Raw genomic sequence first — 25,010 nt, 5'->3', positions numbered from 1 at the left:
TCCTTGCACATTGCAGACAACATACAATGGTGCTCCTTTTTTTTAATAGATACGAAGACGGCCTTTATTCAATATATGCCAACAAATTTCTTAGATATTACATTAATACTGTTTATATATATATATATATATATATATATATATTATATATATATATATATATATATATATATATATATATATATATATAGATGCCAAGACGCCCTTTCTCCAATCTTACAATCATCAACAACACAGATCTGACAGATCTTGAGACAAACTCTTTTGCCAATGCCATCATGGTTGCTGCTCCAGACACAACTTCACTCTCATGCAATGCCTATGAGCTCAGAGATGCAATCTACCAGCATCATGAGATCGCCATAACCCTCGAAAGCATATCATACTATGGGCCAGGATTTTTCCTTCACCTACCCACACCAGCTGCCAAAACTCGCCTGCTAACCAGCTGTTTCATAAGGATCAACAATAACAGCTTCGTGTTCATGCCATGGAAACCACAAAACGGTGCCACCTCAGTTCCACTGCAGGATTTGCTCAGATCCAATCCATTAAATCTGCACCTCGCTAGAGATACCCCTGCAAATGAACCATACGAGCGACTCATCGTCTACATCTCCGGCATACCACCGCACCTATGCTCCAGCTCAGTCATATACCGCCTGTTTGATAGACTTTGCACTATCAATGAAATAAACTTCATACCTGCTACTCTCCAATATGAAATAACAGCCCGTGGCCAGCTCTCTGCGCTGCCCCTCCAGGCCCACATAGGTTTTAGAAACGCACCTACGACCAATGATATTGTCGATATCTGGCCACTGAAATATGAAATACTCACAGAGCAAATGCAAGGCAGGGACACTCCACCAGAGGAACGCATCTCTCATATTCGAGGTAATTATTGATTAACAGCGCAACGAGAATTAGTACGTCCACCTACCTATGCTTCCTTTATCACAGTAACTCTTTTTTCTCCTTTTGTTTCATACAGGAGACTTAGTGCTTGATACATCAGACCGCCGCGACCTATACTCCTACTCCGATGATGAGATCACATCTCATCCACATGGTACAGCCATAAGTCATCAACTCCAAAAACACCTCCTTATATTTATACTTGCTACCACATCCCATAGGTACAGCCACATAACCTAAAAAAAACTAATGCCTCCTACACAACAAAGTCATCGGCTATCATTATCTGCATACAAAAATAATTAGGCACACAAATCAATGACTCGCTCTAAGACAAACACTAATATCACGTAGTTACTTGTGCAGGCCCACGTCTCCATCCACCTGAAGACGACTCCTACTACAACCGTAAGTCCATGCTAATACTTATTTACACATACAACTCTTTACTAATTTACAGTTATGAAACTTGTGTCTCTGTAAATAAATGGTCCGCCACAGCTACTCCAAGACGCAACTCCAAAGCTGATGAATCCAGTTAGGAAACAGGCAGCGCCGGCGGCTCTGAAGACAAGCGCACACGCCAAAACAGCTACTTCAACAGAGTCTGCTAGCCCAAAAGTTTATCAACTGCCGCCTCTAATTATTGTAATTTTTATATAGCCTATATGTGATCGTGAACATATGTGCCATGATAGCAGCAAATACTCTTGTAATATAAATACCTTTTAATCTTCGCTGTATTAATGGACCGCCATCCTATATCTCGCACAAATACACTGACATTAAATCCCTGCAATTAGTTGCCGCAACACCTCACGGGCGCGCGAATGCGCGCACCCCAGATACTAGTTGCATTACACATTGCACATATGCCAAGAATCTGCAAAGTGCAGAGCTCACACATGGGGGAGTGTTGGGCTGCCTAATGTTGTAAATTGTAATTAGCCCATGGGCTTGCTTAGAGCCCACTATTTATGTCGGTGTGTGAGTATACCTAAGAAATAGAACAGACCATCAGAGTGCAGGACTGAACAGCTGCAGAACTAGGATCTCTGTTCTCTGTTTATAGATAATATATTAATATAACATAGTGCAAAGAATCTGTGTGGCTAGAGCTGGCATGGGGATATTATGGTCCCCGCCACATAGCACCACGCTCGGCACACCTAACTTGTGGCGGAGAAAAACAGCGCCACACATTTGGCGAGCGTTGGCACAAAAATGCAGAGACAGCGCCACAGATTCTTCGACACGCCAGATCCGTGGTGGCAACCAAACAGACCTACGGCGCACCAAAAACGCGGCGTGGCAAGCTGCAGCGGCAACCAAAGACACTAAAATTTATGTCGAGTACCTCGGGAAGGGTTGGGATTGAACATATCATTCTTTTGGCGGCGTGAGAATCACCATGAGCATCTTGTTGACACGGTGAGCCCTTTCTTATATCCATTGATGAATCAATCGATCCGTCTGCAGACCAAAAATTGAATATGAATAAGAATGGGGAAAAAAGACAATCTTTTGAAAATAACTTTTTACTCCGTCCAAAAATGAATGTAAAACTCGTTTTTCCATGATGAGTCAATCAACCTCAAGTTTGACCAAATATTTATGATGTGTAATAAGTACCATTAGATTAATGATAGAATAATAGACATATTTAGAGATACAAATGTTGATACTATTTCCAATTAGTGGATACAACAGGTAAGAAACATTTTTTAAAATGAATCAATTAGTGGATACAACAGGTAAGAAGCACATTCTAAAATGAACCAATTAGCGAGTACAACAGGGAAAAAGTGATTTTTTTTTTGCTGTGAACTGAAAGAAACAGCCACACAAGGTAGAGGAGATATAACATGCACGGGAGTGGTAGGAAGGGGCTTACTCAGGGCTCGGGTTCGCCGTTGACGCCGCTGCCGGTCGCGCTGTAGGGACATGAGCCGCTGCAACGCCAGTAGCCCCATGGTGGTTCGACCAGACGACGATATCCAGTGGCAGATCCAGAAACAGGACAAGAAGGGGGCCCAATAATATAAGCCTAAAAATTGCACTAGCCATGCAATATAATAAAGAAATTATAATAAGCGCTCAAGTAAAATGTAGAACATTATTTATATAGATAGAAAAATATCAAAGATTCAGGTTAGACAGTCTTTTATGGCCGGGAATGGCTTGGCACAGATCCATTGGACTATGGCCATGATATCTGGGTCTTCATAGTCAAATGCTAAAACCACAAGAATTATATTTTACTACTCATTGGGTAAGCAACCTAGTGTGGTGGCATGTGAGATCAAATCGTGTATGTAGTCTAGAGCAGACACTGCAAATCCAGTCACACCTGAGATAGAAGGCAGAACCACAGAACGACAGAAGGGCCGGGGGGCGGGCGGCCGGGCGGTGGGCGGGCGCGCCGCGGTAGGTGGGGCCGCGGCCAGCCGAGCCAGCCACGGTGCGGCGCCGTGCGGGATCTGATGCGATGCGAGGGCCGCGACTCCGGACGAGGAGAACCGGCGAGGTATGTTGCTTGGGCTGCAGCTCCGGGCCTAAATCCGCCCTATCTACCTCGCCGGTTCGCCGACGGATCTCGACGAGAAATCGCTATAGTTCTGTTCTGCTCTCCGTCAGATTTTAGGACTCTCTCTACGTGGTAGCCCTGCCCACTTTATGTCCTCGGAGACGCTTGACTTTTGGATTCGAATTCGAATCCTATAAACGCCAAAGAAATCGCGCAATACTCTTCTGTCTTTTCTTTTGCTTTGAGAAGAGATATACTCCATCCGTTCTAAAAAACCTGCAATTATAAAACTTGGGGACTTCCCAATATTGATGGCGAATTACATTTTCTTTGAGCAACTGATGGCAAATTACATAAAACGGCAGATGCTCCCGTTGATGAGCCGTGACACCAGCCCAATGACCCCCTCCTATCCGCTCATCCACTTGTCCCTCGTACGGGGGCTTAGGAGGCACCTAGGCCAGGGGCAATGGCCACCGCAAGGACCAGGCACACGGCACCTGCAACGTCCCCCCACCGCCCAGGTGCAGGGTGGCGCGTCTTGCCGCCTTCGAGGCGCACCGCTCTGCCGCTGGCCCAGCCAGGCGAGGCACGCGGCCACCTCCGAATCACGGCGCTCGACTGCTGGCCCCGCTAGGCGTGGCGCGTGACTGCCGTCTCCCAGTCGTGCGGCTGCTGCCTTCCCGCCACGTAGCGCAACCGCCATCACCGTCCCGCTGCCGGGCCACTACCTCCGGTGAACTCCATACGCCGACGAGCCTTCATTTCTCCCAAGCAGCAAGGAGATGTTACGCTGAAAGCGTAGTTGCAAGCGTATGTTTAAGATGTTTCATAGGTATGTTGCAGGCGTTTCATACGGATGTTACAAAAGTACATCCGGATGTTGCATATGTTGCGAGCATCTGTTTCAAATGTTTTATTTGTTTTTCAGACGTATGTTGCATATGTTTCACACATAGGAGCATGTTGCAAGTGTTTTATCTGGATGTTGCATATGTTTGCAATAACTTTCAAGTGTTTTCAGGTGTTTTGCAAGTGTTTCAGATGTACGTTGCAAGTGTTTATGGAACCCACCTACCGTAGCCGCCTGCTGGGCGCAGACAGTCTTAGATGCATGCGCGTATGGAGCGGAGGGGGCGCGAGCTGTCCCCACATGCGGTCAGGCGCTACGGGAGACCTGCTGGTGACATTGGCCCTTGCATGGGCGGGCGAAACAACCGGGCACAGAAACAGGGTGCAGAGAAACAAGGCAGCAACACCAGTCTCGGGCATCCGAACGTCTTACATAAATGCCTCTATAAAATGCTATGAGTTTAAGGCACAGTGCACTCACTAGAGGTACGACCAGACAACAGTACTCCACATAAGCTTCTGAAAGGATACGACGTGCAGTGGAGGCCAAATGAGTGGAGAGGCCGTGTGTGCGGTCGTGTTTGCATTTCGTCTTTATACTTTTTAACTAGTACGGTAGCTTTTTTTAACGTGAGATGGATGAATGTGTCTGTCAGGTGGGCCCCGCATAAGGACATGGTATCCTCGTACTCAGTTAAACCAGAGCCAAACGGGAGCAAACAGTTCATGTATGCATATGACACCCATGCGTTGCTACAGCATACTACTTACTTTGTATGTATGCATAATCAGCTCAACAAAAAGAAGTCTCAATCCAACTTTACAGTGGTTTTTTTTACAAGGCATATATTCATTCAAATAAAGATATAGATGTTATATGCCCTCCCCAAAAGTATTTTTTTATCATTTGACATGGAGCAAATCAATTTGTTCAACATAATGAGATGAGATGGCATTACCATTCTACGAATTCGGATCACAATTAAGCATTCACAGTCTAGTTATTTCATACAAAGATAATAAAAAATATATTAATTGATTGAATATGCACAAAAAAGAGAAGCTTTGCGTGAAAAAAATAGTCAAATTTACCATGTCCTGCTCTGTCACTATTTTTGAATCTCTTCATGAATCACGACACATTGTCGTGGTCGCTTTTGGTCCTAACCAATAGCCCTCAAGTTCTAAGCATTGGTTGGAATCAGTCTTCAAATGGGTCAATTGCTCCTTGTGCTTGTCAACAAGGTCAACTCGGTCCCAGCTAACATCTCTGATTTCATCAATCGGCTTAGGCTACCGCTGGAGGATGCCCTTGTCAAGTCGCCCCCACGCCACGCCTTCGTGTGTCGAGACGCGTCGACTCCTCCCTCGTCCCCCGCCGGAGCGATAGACTCGCGGCAAAGTCCCGCTACCGAAGCCGGAGGTGCAAGCAAAGAAGGTACTACTCAGCAAGTGGAAGCCAGAGCCTCAACTCGCCTGATGCGTCGATTGCGGACAAGACGTTCGCGGAGCCGTTGTTAGCGTCCAAGGAGGCAGCCATGCGTGAGCTCTTTCCGATGAAGAGCGCGCAGGGGCAGGGCGACACCGGTGTCGGATTGAGCGTTGTCTGCTCAACATCGCTTCGTTATTGTCTCCTAGCGGGCAGCACAGAGCGAGATCTTAGGTTGCACAGTTAGTTTCTTAGTTAGTCACAACAGGGCGCCTAGCGGTGCCTTTTGCCAATGTTCAATCCTATCACTTATGGCATCTCGTTGTGACGTGATGACGGGCGTGTAAGCTTTCCAAACTTCTTCTTAATGAAACACGTAAGCCTGGGCAGAATACCCGATACCCATTATCCATATCCGAATTACTCAAACCCGGACCCGAATTACCCGAACCTGAGGTACCCGATCCCAAATTCGGATAACGATTTTGATTACCCGAAATTAGTTTAGGTAATTCGGGTAATACCCCCGACAACCAAACTACCCGAACTACCCAAACATTTGCCTCTGTCTTTGTGCTGTTAGATGAACACCTGAACTTATCACTTTATTAGAATATAATTCTCTTTGTTTGAACAAGTGACTTTAATACATTGGGGCCGTTCGCTGGTCTTATCAGACCAGCCAGCAGGCTGATCCCCTATCTCAATGTACTGTTCATCAAACCAGTCAAACAGTATTTTTCTCTCACAACAAACCAGCCGGAACAGTGTTTTCAGCAAAGTTTTAGACCAGCGAACGGGGCCATTACTCTACAAAATGCTATTGAAATTCTATATAAATTGCTGCTGAAATTATATATAAATTGCTACTGAATATTTGTGTAGTTTGCTATTTTTTTTTTTAAAATTCGGGTATATCGAAAATACCCGAACCCGAACCTGAATTATCGGGTACCCGAAATTACGGGTAATGTTTTTTCAGGACTAATATCGGGTAGCAGTTTTCATTACCCGAATTTTGAATTACCTGAATTACCCGACCAAAAAAAAATCGGGTAACCCGAACGCCCAGGCCTAGAAACACGTGCTAAGCACATTATAAAAAAAATCTTACCACAATATCATAATTTGCTACTCAACAAGGGCTATAGGAGGCTTGATCACCCTACTTCCTTGATTCCATACGACCCTACAAATTTAAGCAGAGAGATTCAGAACAAAAGAAATAGAAATCATGAACCTAAGCCTACATGATCACTTGGTTAGAGTAGTCTTGGCTGAATTCAAGACCCAGGAATCAAGTCTCCCTGTCTTAGCTTACTTTCCACATATTTTCAAAATTCATAGCTGTTGGATTCTAAACTGGAGCATTTGACAATGGCCCCGTTTTGATGAGTTTCAGATTCTTAAAAAAACCAGTTTTTGCCTCTAGTCTCTAAAATCTAGATTCTGAATAAAAATTGGTGGCGGTGTTTGGATCCCCAATTTTTAAGAATTCGGCTTTATTTATTGCTCACAGGGTCACAATAAAACTAGCAAAAGCTAGATATCAACAACTTCTTGGTTTTTAAGAACCTGACAAACATGACCAATATTACTCACCATTGGATTTGCTCAAACACAGTACCCCACCATCAAACATTGGGATTTACACAAAACATGGATGCAAACATAGGCAATGTATTTATATTAGATTTAATTCGAGTAGAGGATCACTTGGCTCACCTCCGAATACCCAGTATCTACCAGCACTCTGCCGCACACTATTCATATTGCTCATGATCCATGTGCTAAAGTTTAGTCCGTTTCACATCGGACTCATTCCGCCCAAAACCTTAGGATTTCGTTAACTAGGAGGACTAAAAATGAGCTAATTATAAAACTAGTTGCACAGGGTAGACTAATTAGCGAGATGAATCTATTAAGCCTAATCAACCCATAATTAGCAAATGTTACTGTAGCTACACGTTGTCAAATCATGGGCTCATTAGACTTTAATAGATTCGTCTAGTAAATTAGCCTCAATCTGTGTAATTAATTTTATAAGTAACCTATGTTTAATACTTTATGTGACGGGCTAAACTGTTGCCAAAGAAACAATACTCCAGTTAGCGTGATCTATCCGGTGCTCCAATTCGTTCACGTGCCTGTCGATCAATCAGCTCTTGGCGTCGGAGACGAGGCTAAAGTACACGTCCTGCAGGCTCCGCAGCGGCTCCACTCCAGCGGGAAGTTCCGTTCCGTCCCGCGCACCACGATCCACGAAGCTCAGCGGGTGGCTGGTACCGCCTCAGCGGAGCCGTGCGCGCGAACGTCAGCATGCCTGCCTGGTCTATCGAACGGCTCGATCGTCAGCCTGGCCATAGGCGCGGAACATGGCGTTCATGCACGTGTCATTCCCAGGCCGGCCGGGCTGCTCCTGCATCTCCAGCTCGCATCAGGGTGATGACTGACGAGCTGTGAGTTGAGCGACTCGGACGGGACGGGAGCGGGAGCGGAATGACCCAGCCGGCGACGGAGGCGGCGGCGTTTGTGGCGTTCACTTCCCAGACGCGGACGCCCGTGGTTCGAGTGGTTGCTGTCTGATACTGGCAGCTTGCCGTGCGTCAGGCCAGCTCGTCACTGCGGTCGGTCATCTGAAATGAAAGCTCCTTTTCAGCCTCTACTAGTTCAGAGTTCAGACACTTGAATTTGTTTTTCTTCAGGAAAAGGGAGAAAAACTCTCTTAGATTTCATACCTTTGATTGCCTCAGTTCTAGGGGTAATGAGGAATCGGAGGGTCAAGGTAGCATCCGTCCGGAGCTTGCTCTCTGTCAGGAAACCACCTGCAGCAAAACAAAACATGAAGCAGGCTGCAGGTTGATGTCCATTACTAGTTGAGTTGCCAGTGGATGTCAGGTTGAGTTTCTGGCCATTCAGAATTGCCGTTGTGCCATCCACTGTTGATGTCCATGACGGGATCCTGACACTCTCCTTTGCTACTTGGCCATCTCCCTGAACATTTCTAGTGTCAAAGAAACAACAGTATAATCCTGATCCTCGCAATTGCAACCAACAATGGAGAGCCTGCAGTGTTAGTTTGATCTCTACCATTGGCCCAACGGCCAATCGGACTCTTGACCATGTCCTGATCGGGGACGCTTAACCGACCACTGGTCGGTGGGCCCCTGTCGCACAGCGCTATAAGAGAGAGGTGGGGGCCAGGGCGCTAGCGACGTGGTTTACAGCCGCCACTCCCCACCTAACCCTAACGGCGTTCGACTACGACACCGCGCCAAAATTGAAGGTACCGCTACTCTCATGTTTTAATTATGCATATACATACAATTTCCTAGCTACTTTGTTTTCTTTACCAAATTCCTTATATAAATGCCGAGCGGATCTTAACTAGCTAGCTATCCCCATGCATGTTCCAGGAAATCTACGCAACAGATGTTGTTGATGCAAGAGAGAAAATACTGAATTATATTCAGAGGGCCAGCCTCAAGAACAACATAATCTACTTTGATGGGTGGCGTGGCTTTGGAGCCACCGCCGTTCTTAGATCCATAGCACAAGCAATTCCATCTATGAAGTCTCCTCCTCCAAAATTATGCTTTGGCAGAACCATTTACATTGATTGCTCATGGTGGGAGAGTAAAAGGGTGATGCAGAGAAAAATTGCAGAGGAGCTGAGGCTTGACCGGAAGACCATGGCCATGATTGAGGAGCAGGACGAGGAGGACGACTTCAACGGAGTGGATCATGGTTCTAGGGATGTGATACGAGAAGTTTCAGCAATGATTGACCAAACCCTGAGGGAAAATAGATTCATGATGATTTTCATTAATGGGAGTGCTGATGAGATTGCCCTAAGCGAAATTGGTATTCCAGAATATTACGGCATGATAATATGGACATTTGGAAGAAGGCTCGTGACTATGCATGAGCACGATGGTATTGAGAAACTAGTAAAGAATTTAAGACACACAAGTCTTTTTATTCACACCTATCATAAACCCGTCCAGTTATCAAACTCACAACGTAGTGCACTGTTTCTTGAAGAGGTTGCCAACAGAGTTGCTAGCTATCCATTTATGAGGGACATCAACTTAACAATGGTCATAGACTGTTATTGCTATGAGTTTTACCTCAGCACCATTGGATTGCATTGGGTAGGTCATGCTCCCAACTTATGGATATGTGATGGGATAATTCAACAAGGGGATACAGCTAGGAAGATTAGCACTTCATTGGATTCAGCAATAAATTTTGTGGGTGATGATTCTCTGCTTGGCGAGGTGTTTTCTATGATGACAGAAGATCCTCATCTGCTAGTCGAAGATGGCAACATTGACAAATATAAAAAGAGGCCTTACCGTTGGATTTGTGTCACCTCAAAGAATAAGATACTTGAAGACAACATGCAAACTATACTAGCAATGGCATCGTCAATTTTCCTATCATTTGACAAGACTATAAGTGTACCTCGGTTACCAAATGCCTTGTTTAAACAGTGCAGTAAACTTGGTGTTCTAATTCTCTCCTGTTGTGCCTTTAGTTTTGTGTCCCCTCCTTTCCTGCACTGCAATACATTAAGATTTCTTGGACTGGGCAACTGCACAAATCAGAAAAATAATACAAGTGAACCTGAAGGAGGGGATTGTATCGCCAAGTGGACATTATTTCTACATAACCTGTGGAGGCTCGTGTAACGGTACGGAGGTGTCTTACATCAGCTTAACGTGGAGGCTCAACTAAGTCGGGCGAAGACTCCTCAAGACGACAGGCCATAGGTCGACGGTCAGCGGAGGATGTCCCGGGCCATGGGCGGCCCAACACTTTTGGCCCATCAGCCGGGGGCTGCAGTAGGAAGGTGTCCCGAATTTACCCCTAGCAGTTTGTACTAGAATAGGAATATACCAAGAATGTCCTATAGTAGGTAGAGAGTAGTGTTGTAAAAGTATTTTGGAGTAGGTGAGCCCTATAAAGAGGGGGAACCTAGCTGTTGTAATAGAGAGATCACTGTTCCTATGAAACCCTAATTGCTTGTGTATCATTTTGTGTCGATCCTCCTTCGCTCGGGGCATCGACCGGGCGGAGGATCGCCTCGCCCTTCTCCCTACCTATTGCTAGAACTCCTCCAATTCCAACACCATTCTTTATTCACCGTCGTTGTCGACTGAACGACTGCACCAGCCTAGAGAACTCTTCTCTCTTTTTTTAAGTACTAACAGACTGCATTAAAGATTTTAGAACATCTTACAGTGAGGAGCACAAAGGGCTCCCAATTTATAGAACTGTGAGTGCTTCCATAACGGGCCGGCAGTCGTCGAGGGCGTTCGAGCTAATCAACCCAACAAGGCTCCTAAATTGATGGTTGAGTTTCTCGTGGTGAAACCTACCCACTCGGATTTAAGTTCTCAATTTGACACGCTGAAGGACCGAAAACGGCGATCAGACGGGGGTGAATAGGAGCCATCGTCGGTGCAGAGGGGTTCTTGATCTTGGCCTAGGTCTGGTAGTTGATCTCCGTGGACTTGAGCTTGCTGAATAGCTCATCCACCATGAGAGTGTCGTAGTTCGCGGACTCAATGATAGCGGACACCTTCACATCCCACACCTTCCGATCTAGGGCATATAGAAGCTTGAGTGCCCTCTCATGATCATCATAAGGTAGCTGTGCCTTGTTTGCTCGCATCTTGTTGACAATAGTCTGAAAGCAAGAAAACATGGAATCGATGGACTCGCCATCCAACTGAGAGAAGTTCTCGTACTCCCGCTTGTACATCTTAAAGAGTCTGGTTTTGACCTGAACGGTTCCCTCATGATATCTCTGAAGCCTCACCCAGATCTCCCAAGCAGTCACCCAATCGAAGACTCTCTCGAACTCCGGAAGAGAAAGACTCGAGAAAAGAACACTACGAGCTCTACTATTTGCGTTGTGCCGATCCTTTTGTTCTTGAGTGGTACAGACACGAGGTTCAAGCACAACGTAGGTAATATCCTCACGAATCTTCGAAACAAGTCAATCAATCCGCTGAAGATGCGCGGCCATGCGGATCTTCCAATAGAGATAGTTTGTTCCATCAAAGAACGGTGGTTTGCCGGAACCACGCTCCATGTCGCATTCGTAGATCACGGACCGATTATGGTAGAATGATTCTTAACCGGCTCCGATACCAATTGAAAGATCGAAAACGACGACTAAAGAGGGATGAATGGGAGCCGAATTTCTCGCGAAATATTTAGCCACTGTTCCAAAATCACCAACAAACAACAGCAAAATTCTGAAACTAAAAAATACTCAAGTCAACCGATGACGAAAGTACCTAGAGAGAATCCTCGGGACGATAAAAAGCCAATGCAACGGACGAAAAGCAAATCGGAGCACGATCGACCGAACTGCAGGGCTGCGGACAAAACCGCTCGATGGTGCACCGGACGCCGCACCGCTGATTGAGCTGATTGAGCACCGGACGCACTGCTGCCTGACGCGATTGCAGGTGAAGAACGAGAGAAAGCAGGAAGCAAGTCGCACGGCATCGGGTCTGCTCGACGACTTTCGGCCGCTGCACCGAAGGAGCAGAGGGGCAGCGAGCACAGCAGCTAGCGCCGCTCAGCCTGAGCCCGCACGGTGCTTGAGCACCTGCGTGGATAGCGCTGCTGCCTGTCACCCTGAGTCCGCATCACCAAGCAGCGAGCAGAAGAAGCACGGCACAATCAGTAAAGGGAGAGCTTAGAACAGGTGAAGCTTGGTCATCTTGGATGAACGAGGCTACAGAGGAACAGATTGCACAGCCATGATCCACTCTGCACTGGAAGCCATGGATCCCAAAAAGAAAAGCACGAACAGGAGCCTGACCACCAAGAGCAGAGAGCCGACAGAGAACGAACAGAAGAAAAAGAACGCCCAAAAATTCGATGAAATCCGAACTAAAACTCCTTGATTCGTTTTCCAAAATTTGCACAGATGAAATTCAACTAGCTACGAATCAATCCCCAAGAAATCATCGCCTGCGATTGACCCAAACTCCGAAAAAACTAGATCGAAGCCATAAACGAAAATGGAGAACGAAAAGGAACCCAGTCAACGAAAATCACAGGCACGAAAATTGAATCCCGGAGGACAAGCGGAGGATTCGGACCTCCCTTCCCACTACAAAATCACAGGTTTGTTACACAAATTTGAAATTTATGGACCTCTCTCGAGAAAACCTAGGGGAGGGAAAACCTAGAGCAAGGCGAAAAATGAAGAATGAAAGAGGTGGAGATGGGGCTCCCTCATCCTATTTAACAGTGCTATTACACAATTTTAGTTTTGCTCTTAGATATTTTTAAGCCGGACCACTGACCCGAGGGCGCTATGGTCCAACTATTTTTCTGTAGATCGGACGGCCCCGCTTCCTGCACAGATTTGCTTCGCCTCAACGCAACCTCTGTGATTCCGCCACGTGCCGCTCCGTTCCTTCTCGGAACCTCCGCCCGGGTTTTGAAGCCCAAACCTGAAAACCGTCCGCCCGATGGTTTTGAGGCCCAAACCACCAAACCGCCCGCGAGTAGCGTACTCCACACGCGTCTCCCGCCGCTCGACGCGTGTCACCGCCGTCCTCGCCCGGTTAGTCGCCAAGTCTTCCAGAGCCCCCCTCGACTCGCTCGACCTCCGTCTTGACTCGGTCAACACGGTTACTCCCATGTATACTTGCGTTTGTCAATGTCCCCAGATGTCAGCCACCGCGGCAAGCCACCTGGCCTTCTGGTCCTTCGGTCCAAGCCTCACGTCAATCTTTCACCACTCTCGGTCCATCAGCACGACACGTCCCTACTTGACCTTTACCTCACCGTCGACCACCGCCTCCAAGCTCCTCATATGCGCACCACAAGCCAAGAGACATGTTTCACAACCCAACTCACGCCACGGTTAGCCCACCGACTTAACCCAAGACGCAAGTCACGTTGACAATCACTCATCACAAATCCAAACCACAAGAGCACATATCAACCTTGTATTCGCACACACGTACTAGTATTTTTCTGGATTTATTTCAAGATTTAACGGCACTATGCTTTTAGTGATTGGCGACGTCCCCGTCGACAGTGAGACGTCTATGGTGACTTCGTGAGTCCTTCGGAGCTGCTCATAGGTAGGGTTTGCGTACGTATGTTAATAGGGATTAATGTGCATGCATGTTATGGTGTAATTCTCAAAAATACATGCATGCCAAGCTCTGTAGGAAAGACAAATAAAGCGGCTTCCCAATGCAACAAAGAAGAAATTAAATGCAGTATCAGATGCTGCAACTAAGAATGCAAGCAAGGGATCGTGCCTGGCTTGTGAGTGTGCTTTTGCTTTTTGTTGCCTTTGTTGGATCGGCAACAGCTGGCTGCTACTTCATTCCAATTCCATCTGCCTTCCGTAGGGATATCGATCCACCAACTCACGTACTCTCCATCATCCTTAACTTCTCTCCTCTTCCGCAGAAACAAGGTATGGTGTGTACATTATTATCCATTTTATTGTTTTTGCATTCAAACAAAAAAAAGTTATCCATTTGTTTTCTTTTAAAACGAGTCAGTACTGCAACTAATATAAACCCTCTCGAATCGATCGATCTCCCTGCTTCGTCAAGCGTCCAAGCATTGGATCGTTCAATTCATTCCATCTCATCCAAGCATCTTCATCTCGATCGGTTCCTCTTTCACAGAAACTGAAGGTACGGTACGTTGCCAATTTCGTTACTAAATGAGCTACTCCTAGATAGATAGATAATTAAAAAACTGATTAGTGTTGTGCGTGCATGCTTTTTGCTTTGCACACTACTTGCTTGCTTGCCGTCTCGAAATCGAAATCAAATAAAATCGATGGAAGATCGTCGATGCTGCGTACTAGCAGTACTGATCGACTCTCTGACGTACAGGTTATTAAACTATATTATATTATATATAATGTTGTGTGCACGCCTGCATACAGGGAATCGAATGCACTGCACGTTGGGGATCGGATAGGTCTTCTTTCGATGATCAAATATGCTACCTGATATGATTGATCCATCGATAACCGTCGTCTGCGCATCTACTCCCTGTTGATATATAATTTGTTCTTCTTGTACACTATCAGAGGAGTTTCACCATGGCACCAAATTTGAAGGTACCGCTACTCTCATGTTTTAATTATGTATATATATACAATTTCCTAGCTACTTTGTTTTCTTTACCAAATTCCTTATATAAATGTCGAGCGGATCTTAACTAGCTAGCTATCCCCATGCATGTTCCAGGAAATCTACGCAACAGATGTTGTTGATGCAAGAGAGAAAATACTGAATTATATTCAGAGGGCCAGCCTCAAGAACAACATAATCTACTTTGATGGGTGGCGTGGCTTTGGAGCCACCGCCGTTCTTAGATCCATAGCACAAGCAATTCCATCTATGAAGTCTCCTCCTCCAAAATTATGCTTTGGCAGAACCATTTACATTGATTGCTCATGGTGGGAGAGTAAAAGGGTGATGCAGAGAAAAATTGCAGAGGAGCTGAGGCTTGACCGGAAGACCATGGCCATGATTGAGGAGCAGGACGAGGAGGACGACTTCAACGGAGTGGATCATGGTTCTAGGGATGTGATACGAGAAGTTTCAGCAATGATTGACCAAACCCTGAGGGAAAATAGATTCATGATGATTTTCATTAATGGGAGTGCTGATGAGATTGCCCTAAGCGAAATTGGTATTCCAGAATATTACGGCATGATAATATGGACATTTGGAAGAAGGCTCGTGACTATGCATGAGCACGATGGTATTGAGAAACTAGTAAAGAATTTAAGACACACAAGTCTTTTTATTCACACCTATCATAAACCCGTCCAGTTATCAAACTCACAACGTAGTGCACTGTTTCTTGAAGAGGTTGCCAACAGAGTTGCTAGCTATCCATTTATGAGGGACATCAACTTAACAATGGTCATATACTGTTATTGCTATGAGTTTTACCTCAGCACCATTGGATTGCATTGGGTAGGTCATGCTCCCAACTTATGGATATGTGATGGGATAATTCAACAAGGGGATACAGCTAGGAAGATTAGCACTTCATTGGATTCAGCAATAAATTTTGTGGGTGATGATTCTCTGCTTGGTGAGGTGTTTTCTATGATGACAGAAGATCCTCATCTGCTAGTCGAAGATGGCAACATTGACAAATATAAAAAGAGGCCTTACCATTGGATTTGTGTCACCTCAAAGAATAAGATACTTGAAGACAACATGCAAACTATACTAGCAATGGCATCGTCAATTTTCCTATCATTTGATAAGACTATAAGTGTACCTCGGTTACCAAATGCCTTGTTTAAACAGTGCAGTAAACTTGGTGTTCTAATTCTCTCCTGTTGTGCCTTTAGTTTTGTGTCCCCTCCTTTCCTGCACTGCAATACATTAAGATTTCTTGGACTGGGCAACTGCACAAATCAGAAAAATAATACAAGTGAACCTGAAGGAGGGGATTGTATCGCCAAGTGGACATTATTTCTGCATAACCTATGGGTGCTTGACCTGCGTTACACAGACTGGGGTGAGATCTTATCTAAGGAAAAGATAGGTCTTATGGCTAATCTCACAGAACTAAATATAGAAGGAGTTAGGTGCTGGCAGTATACAGGTAAATTATTAGAGAAAAGTTTACCTTATCTTCAAAGACTTCGAATATTCAAACCTGCATGTTTCATCAAAAAAGAAATAATCAAACCTGCACATCAAGAAGAGACTACATCCTTGGACAACAACAACTCATTTGTGGGTAAGAAACAGTTAGAAATACTTGATTTGTCTGGTTACAGATACATGAAAAGCCTACCAGGAAGCTTATCAGAGGCAAGCAAACTTCAAGTACTTGTTCTAGATGGTTGTGATGAGCTTGAATATGTTGTGCTGCCCAACTCCTCGCTAAGGTCATTTAGTTTTGATGGTTATGGACCAGCATCCCATTGGACATCAACCGGTAAGCTACCTCCAATGAGTTCTCGTCCAGAGTATCGTCGGCCTGCTGTAGATAAGAAGGATGTCAGAGCCTCCAAAATATCTCTTGAAGGTTGCACATTGTTGGAGGATCTGTTCTTGCGTGGGCTTCCCAATCTAGAGGAGCAGGACCTTTCAGGATGTGCGATCAAGGTACTTGACTTTGGAGCTATGACGGTGGATGTCCCGAGGCTCAAGAGACTCTTCCTGCTAGGCTGTGAGAACCTTCAGGCAATAAAATGGGGCTCATATAAGAAACAACTGAAGCTGCTGGAGTTGATCTGCATAGACACACGACCTGTCAATGGGAGGACACTTGGATGTGCTCGGCCACCATCCCTTAGTGCCCAACAGGAATACTTCCGGCTGCAGGTGCACGCAATCTTTGCGGATGCTAGGCTTGCTCGGTCCCTATGGACTCCCATGAACCGTGCACATTATCCCAAGGATGCCCATCACTATTTCAACATCAGCATCACCTCTTCAGCTGCGTGTACGGAGACTATTCAACCTGAAGCAACAACAAACAAGGAGATGATGATTGGATCTACTAATCATCAACGACACTATGGCATAATTGCTAGAAGTCTGTATTGTGACGTCTTTACCAAGGTTGGTGATGGACCAGCCCCGATGCAGGCCTTCCCGCAAGGCCCGACGAGACAATCGAATTGCCATATTGAGATTGGTGATGGAAGCCGTAGCGTGCCGAGTGAGGTGGTGGCAGATCGTTATGTTGATAATTTGGCTAAATTGATGAGATGGTATACTGAATCCCTGCATGTGCATGATGTCAAGACCTACAGCAATACCATGCCTATAAGATTTTGGTTCTGCCTCAGGTGGTGCCGCGTCGAGAGGTGTCCCAACTTGCATGCCGTCTTTCCTCAAGACGCAGAGGAGAGGAATGGTAATCTGGAGACCATCTGGGCATCGGATCTCCTGATGTCTCGTTGTGTATGGAGCAAAGGTTTCATCGACGATTCTGCTGATCGCTTCAGAAGCCTACGACACCTGCACCTACGCTGCTGTCCAAGCCTCCAGTTCGGGCTTGCGATGGGCAATCGCCCCTCCTTCCCCAGCCTACAGACCCTCCACATCATCCACTGCGGGAATCTCAGACACGTCTTCGTACCGGGTGACGAGACGAAGTCCAAGCATACAAGCGTCGAGTTCCCGATGCTCACCACCATCCACCTACATGACCTGCAGGCGCTGCAGCAGATATGTGAGGCTGCCGAGATGCTGGCGCCCGCACTGGAGACCATCAAGATCAGGGGATGCTGGAGCCTGCGCCAGCTGCCGGCCTTGAAGGGTCGCAAGCCAGGCATGAAGAGGCCGATCGTGGAGATTGAGAAAGACATGTGGGACGCGCTGGAGTGGGGCGGGGTGTCCGCTTCCCTGTACGAGGTGCCGGTGCACTCGCGCTACTACAAGAGGCGCATGCTCAGGGGCACCGCTCTCAGGTAATAATAAGCACATGCATCCATACATACATCTGTTGTTGTAGCTAGCTAGCCCAATTAATAATAATCTAGCATATATACTTGCTCTTAATTGATTTGATTTGCTTCTTGATCACTCACTCTGCCCAGGTGATGGAAACTCATTCTGAAGTATGCATCTGCTGTTGCTGCTATGGCAGTCGTCTCTGTGGATCGATGGATGCTGCCTGCCTGTTGATCAGTTTGTTTGTTGTGTGAAAGGCCAGGGAAGGTATGGGGCTTCAGGTTAGCTCCTCCCTTTGATGACCGCCCTCCCGAGTTGGCCAGCTACCTCCGTTTGCAATTGCAATTGCAATTCTCCCTGTGTTTGGTTTGGTTTGGTTTTGAAATAAGAAAGACGGCCAGGTGCCTAGTTGGTGTCCGATGCCTGCACGCCGGTGTTGCATGTAGGCCTGGCCGTGAGGCAGCCACCTGCCTGGCTGTCTGCGTGTGTGTGTTTCAGCTTCCCGAACGATGAGTGTGTTTGTGTGTGTCTGCTACCTCAGCCCACCCCGTTTGAGAGGGATCAGACCAGATGCTTGTAATAAGAGGTGCATCATCCGCACCTGTCTTGTCTTGTGTGATTTGATGGCTGCGCTCATGGGATTGCTTTGCTTGCTATATATGTATCCATCTACTAGTACATATGTATTGTATCTTATGATGAAACCAAGTGCCTGCATCTGCATGCTGGTCGTGTGCGATCCCTGTGCTCAAGCATATGCATATGCCGGCTGTATTGTATTGGTGAACCATTAATCAAGCTACAGTGTGAGAATTATTTATACATACATATATATGCTCTCTGCTTGTGGCTCTACTCTGCTGAAGTGAAACATTGAGCAACAACATAGGTGGTTATTAAGCTGATTGCCTTTCATTACAACTAACTTGTAGTTGTTTGTCCTCATTGCTAGTTGCCTATATGTATGGCTCCATGCTAAAAGAACAACAACCAGCTAGTTGCCTATATATACGGCTAGTTGTATGGTCCACCTTGATATCACTTCAACAACGAGCTCGAGTGATATATAGATGCCCCTCTCTTTCAACTCCATAGCCCAAAATCAACAAGGGCGATAATATGTAAAAACAAAATATTCAGTAGGCTGCTAATTTGTAATACCTTAAGGCTCCCCTGTATACGGAGCAAGGCCACGGCCATGAAATTTGTACAATTATCAGGTGTCAGATTCTAAAGCTCAAAATTAGCCGACCTCAATATGTTACAGTACCAGTCACTGATAATCACTTGGATTCGATCGCACCACACATGACAAGCCATAAATATCCAACAAATTTCATTTCCATGGGTATCCATAGAGCTTATACCACTTTTTCACAGCTGGTCAAGCTGGACAAAAACAGAGATGCCTAGACCATTCTTCAGAACAACAGATTCATGTGAACAAACACTAAACGATTTGATATATAAAACCGGTGATGTCGATAGCATGAAGCATCTCAAAAGAATATACCTGGGGCAATGATCAACAGATCCCAACTATGACAAAGATCGACCACTTGTTTGCAACAGCTGAATGGCTTGATATTTTCCCGCGGACAGATTTACAGGCGCTTGCTTCTTTAGGTTCAGACCACTGCCCCCTATTCCTACAAGGAGAAGTGATCCATGATTTTTATAGGAGCTTTAGATTCGAAGCCTTCTGGACCAATTGGCCTGGATTTTTAGAAACAGTACAAGAGGTTTGGAGCAATCCAGTTACACTCAAGATGCTATACTGCGAGTGCATGTCAAGCTCCTACAGACGGCAAAGGCATTGAAACTGTGGAGGCGAAAGCACTTCAGTACCTGGAAGATAAGCTGGGCGATTGTCAATATTGTTTTGTCCAACTTGGGAAGGGCGCAAGAGTCCAGGAATCTCACTCAGGACGAACTGGAATTCAAACGGTACCTGAAAATCAAGGCGCTAGGAATTGCAGTAATGCAAAAATCAAGAGCGCGGCAACACTCAAGGATAACCTGGATTAGGAGAGGAGATACAAACACTCGCTTTTTCCAGCTACATGCTAATGCGAGAAGAAAGAAAACCTACATCAGTTCTCTAGGTGGACAAATGGGGACGGTTGTTCTGCAAGAGGAGAAATCTAAGTTGATCCATGACCATTTCTTGCACATCATGGGAACTCCGAATTCAAGGACCAAGTCGATTAATTGGCAAGAGCTAGGATACGTCCACCATAATCTGGAAGAGCTTGATGCTCGCATTCACACAAGAGAAGATTGAGACTGTCGTAAAGGAAGTGCCGCCGGAAAAAAGCTCCAGGCCCTGACAGATTTATAGTGATCTTCTACAAGAAATGTTGGTCTATAATAAAAGACGACCTAACACAGGCAATTATGAGTGTTTGTTGATTATTTTTCTAACAAAAAATAATCATATGTGACAGGATCAATATGAAAATATATTTATTCAGCGTGTAATATGTCAAGACCATTTATTTCACCGTGGCTGAGCCTATGACCTGTGGGCCCTATATCTTCTAATATTCAGCCTGTTCGCTTGTTGGTTTCAGCCAGGGCTTATCAGCCAGCCAACAGTGTTTTTCTCTCATAACAAACCAGCACCAGCCGGTCTTATCAGCCCAGAACTCGGTTTCATTTTTTATTTCTGGATTGGATATTCATCTTCCCGTCAATCGCATATATATATATATATATATACTTGGGACTCTTGGTTGAACTGCTGGCCCACATGTCAAACCTAGTTGGAACACGTACGAGAGATGATCGGAGAAAGAATCGTGCGTGCTGTTACTAATTTGATCAAATCTAATCATGTTTTGCGTGGCCAAGGGTCAAACGCCTGGCCTGCTCCCCCCTATAAAAACAGCCGAGGCCCCCTGAGAGCCAGGCTTCCGCATGCGCATGTACACGCCGACGCCCCGCTGCTCGGAGAAGAAGAGATCAAGAATAGATAGCGGCGCCTGTTACTTGCTCCACGCCACGCATACATGCGGCCATGCCTATGCCAAGTATAGATGCCGACGCCCTCCACGCATGTACATCGCCTTTGGCCGCACGCTCGAGTTGCTGTGCCGAGAGGCTGGCACGTCCTTGCTGGACAGCAACTCCGCCGCGCTGCTCGCGCCGGCAAGCCGACGCCCTGCAAGTCATGCCGGATGGCAACTCTGCCACGCCGTGCATCTACCGAACTACCTTGCCTTCAACGACATGTTTCGATCTGGATAGCAAAGCGCCTGATGGCGGCTGTCCATGATCACGAGTTCGATGATTGATGAGTTGTTTGCCTCTGTGGACTCTGCCCTAGCAAGTAAAAGCCGTTACGACCAAATTTGGTGCAGGGACATAGCCATAAAAAATTTTAGGAGGGGGCTGAACAATAGTGCTAGCAATGTAACCACACTATGACCCCTCACTTGAAACATCAATGAACGATGAAAATCACAAAATACAATCTATCATCGATATACTGAAAAACTGAAATCTATCATGAGTTCATGACAATCAGACAATCACCAATCACAGACTCAGTTTCACGGAAAAAAAAGTCATCTGCTAGCAGCGTGCCCCCGCCCACAGCGCTGCGCTGGCCGCCAGCACCTACCCGCCCGCCGCGCCTAGCTGCCCGCTCGGCTGCTCCCCACTCGCCCGCCGCCGCCGGCGTAGCGCGTCGCCGTAGTGCCTGGTCGTAGGAGCCGTGCCCGCGCGTGATGAGTGAAGCTGTGGCTCGAAGCCGATGGGTTGGGGACAGCGGACGGCCGGGCACGGTGGATTCTGGACTGAGAAGTTGAGATAGGGTTTCTTTCACTTGTTGGGCCTTGGGTCTTGGCTAGATAATCCTCTGTGTCTATAGAATTGCTGGCCCAATTAGCAACAGAGGACGTCTTCTAATTCCAGCAAATCTCAGCCCCTCCTACCTCATGCATCTATGGCTGAAAATTCACGAAAGGCTTTAGGGGGTTCCACTGGCCCGGTAGCAGTAGGGGGAGCTCGAGCCCCCCAAGCCCCACTGCTGCCTCCGTGCCTGATTTGGTATAACGCTCGAACTGATAAGTGACGCCGGAAGGCTACCAAAAGATTTGAGCTCGGGATGCTAGTAATTACAGCGAGGGGTTGTCCTCACCGAGCTCGATGATTTGATACGATACGCAAGTCGGGATCGCCCCGCTTGCTGCGATGGAAGCCGCGCGAGACAGGAAAACCTCGCTCGTTGCAGCGCGTGAGATGAGAAGCCCCCGCTCGTCGCGATGACAAAAGACAAGACGCGCGAGACGGGAAACCCTCGCTCATCGCGATGACGAAAAAGTCGAGACACACGAGAAGAGAATGCCTCGTTTCGCTATAAAATACTGATGCCGGGAGGCTATCGATTTGACCTCATGAGAAAGCTTCGTCCAAGCAATACTTATACCGCTAATTTGTTGCGGATTTTCTATTATATAATCATTTGCGTCTAGTACCGATGAGGCTAGGCAGAATTCTGGCCAAGTGCTGATGAGGCAAGGTCACTACTCCACCGACACGTCCCAATTGACGGGATCGGACACATCATTGCTGGGCACCGACGTGACAAAGGCAACTCACACACACGTCCGTGTTAATGAAGGCGGACATACATGACTGGGCACCGACGAGGCGAAACTCATCCCCTTCATTATCAACATATTCCGTTTACTCCCACATGGCAATGGCAATGTCACGACCGAGCTTTGGTGACATAAAGCCACACACATCATTTCTACGCCATATATCGCATAGGGCTGATGACGAGCAATTAAATATTTGACGACCATAAAACACAGCTTAATCCGAGGTTTTCTGCAAATTCGTCTTGCGGATGTAATTAACCGGACACGCCCAACAGGCCCCGGGAATCGGCGAACTACGCAATTTTCTACAAGGCAGACCTCTCCTTAAGCATGACGCAGAAGACAGAAGAAGACATTTTTTCGTTGATCATGTATTTTGTATATTCAAGAAAGAATTAATGAAGCATGTTGTTCTCGAATGTGTGCATGTGTCTCTCTTGCATTACAATTAGTTCTTATGTCTTCGTTCGATTTTCGACCAAACAATGAGTTTCTGTAGCCACCGAACTGCGCGATTGAATCATTTGGAAATGCAAAATTCCATTGAAGATTAAGTTCTTTCTATGGAGATTTTCAATAATAAACTCCAGGTTGCACAATCTTTACTCAAGAGGGGTTGGAAAGGGAGTGGCAATTGCTGCCTTTGTGGCAAACCAGAAACTATAGATCATATCTTGTTTTGACTGCATAACAAAACTGATTTGGAGTATTATTCTGGAAGTATTTTGGTGGAAGAAATCACCTTCTTCTCTGATCGACTTTACTACTATCTGCTGCAGGGCAAGGACCTTTGCGATTGATGATGTTTACTTTTGCAGGTTTTGCGTGGGCCTTATGGACCACTAGGAACAAGATGGCTATTAACAAGAGGTTCCCAAAAGCGCCAACTGATGTTATCTATGTCGCTTAACTCATGCAGAAATGGAGTATTCTGTTAAAGGAAGCGGATAGGGAGAAGATGGCTCATGTGAAGGAAGGCATCATGTTTTGGATGAAGAGTTTCAAGCCTAGCTGTGTGGCGCCTACTGATGTCTTTGAGATTTAGATTGTCTGATTTAGCTTCCTGTTTGAGTGCGTCGTTGACACTGGTATCCCAGTATTGTAATGCTACCTTGCTCTCATAAAAGCAGAGAATTTATTCTCCTTAAAAAAAAGAAGAATGACAGCTAGCTCCTTTGTGAACTTGTGGTTGTTGGCTTTTAGTAACATACCCGGCATGCAGAGTGGCGACTACTAGACGAAGACTTGCCGGCCTTGCAAGTCATTGCTTTCAGATAGTGCGACTGACATCTTGTAACATCCTAGCAAGGCACGGGAACCGCATTTCTTTGAGCTTCCCAGCTCGTCCATGGCGGGGGACGGCCGGACAGCTCAGTCAGCCCAACAGTACTAAACTGGATGGAAAAATGCAGAACCTCTGTCCAAAAGTGTACACTCTTAGCTACAGCGCTAAATCAAATAACAATGATGATATCAAATAAGTATTATTAGACATATCTTGATAACATCAAACCATAATTACTGACACTATTTATATAAATTTAGTCAAACTTTAAATAGTTTAACTCTGATCAAATCTAAAATACACTTTTTTGGCACTGAGGGAGTACAGTACATACATGACAACACATTGTCGTACAAGTTTACGATCTTCGTCGCATTGAGAAATCGTATTCAGAATGCAGAGTACGTACGTGCGGAGCTCCGATCCCTCCACTATGCGCTATATATCAATTTTTTTTTTAGTTTCAGCGCTAAATCACCCCGGTCATTGCATTATCACATAGACCATAAAACAGTTTAAAGCATTCGATGTTCATCACCCATACAAAAAAACTCCACCACCTCCACCTTTAAGCAACTGACTAACAGCAACTAACAATGGCTCTGTTCGCTTTGCTGAAAAACTATGGCTGAAAGTACTATTTGCTGATTTGTTGTGAGAGAAAATATTGTTCGTTCGCTGAAATAGGCTCATAAGACAAGCGAACGGGGCCAAACTGGAAGAGACTAATCCATTTCCCTTTATCTGCAACACCTTGCGCAGAAACGTCCACTAGAAGACCAGCCACTTCAACTAGGAACTCCTTCCAATCCAACGCCGTCTTGTACATAAATCTATTCCATTCACCCTTGCCGGCATTCCGAGTCTTTCCAGCTTGGAATTGAACTCCGGTCTTCTCTCGATTGGACAAAGTAAGTTCCAGCCTTGGAGCATGGCCGAAATTGAG

The 25,010-nt window shown here is 46.0% G+C and overlaps 1 protein-coding gene across 1 annotated transcript; it reads left to right on the top strand.

The window, feature by feature from the left end:
- The first annotated feature begins 9,133 nt into the window (after positions 1-9,133).
- LOC136499385 (uncharacterized) lies at positions 9,134-18,808 on the top strand. The gene is made up of 3 exons (XM_066495060.1): positions 9,134-10,189; positions 14,984-18,186; positions 18,316-18,808. Exons 1-3 carry the CDS (start codon positions 9,134-9,136, stop codon positions 18,317-18,319), a joined length of 4,263 nt encoding a protein of 1,420 aa, XP_066351157.1. The 3' UTR covers positions 18,320-18,808.
- Positions 18,809-25,010: the final 6,202 nt, after the last annotated feature.

The sequence above is a fragment of the Miscanthus floridulus genome, chromosome 13 (assembly GCF_019320115.1).
Source record: "Miscanthus floridulus cultivar M001 chromosome 13, ASM1932011v1, whole genome shotgun sequence".
In the NCBI taxonomy this organism is placed as follows: Eukaryota; Viridiplantae; Streptophyta; class Magnoliopsida; order Poales; family Poaceae; genus Miscanthus; species Miscanthus floridulus.
Note: the sequence above shows the minus strand (reverse complement) of the source record. Positions and strands in the feature narration are given on the sequence as shown.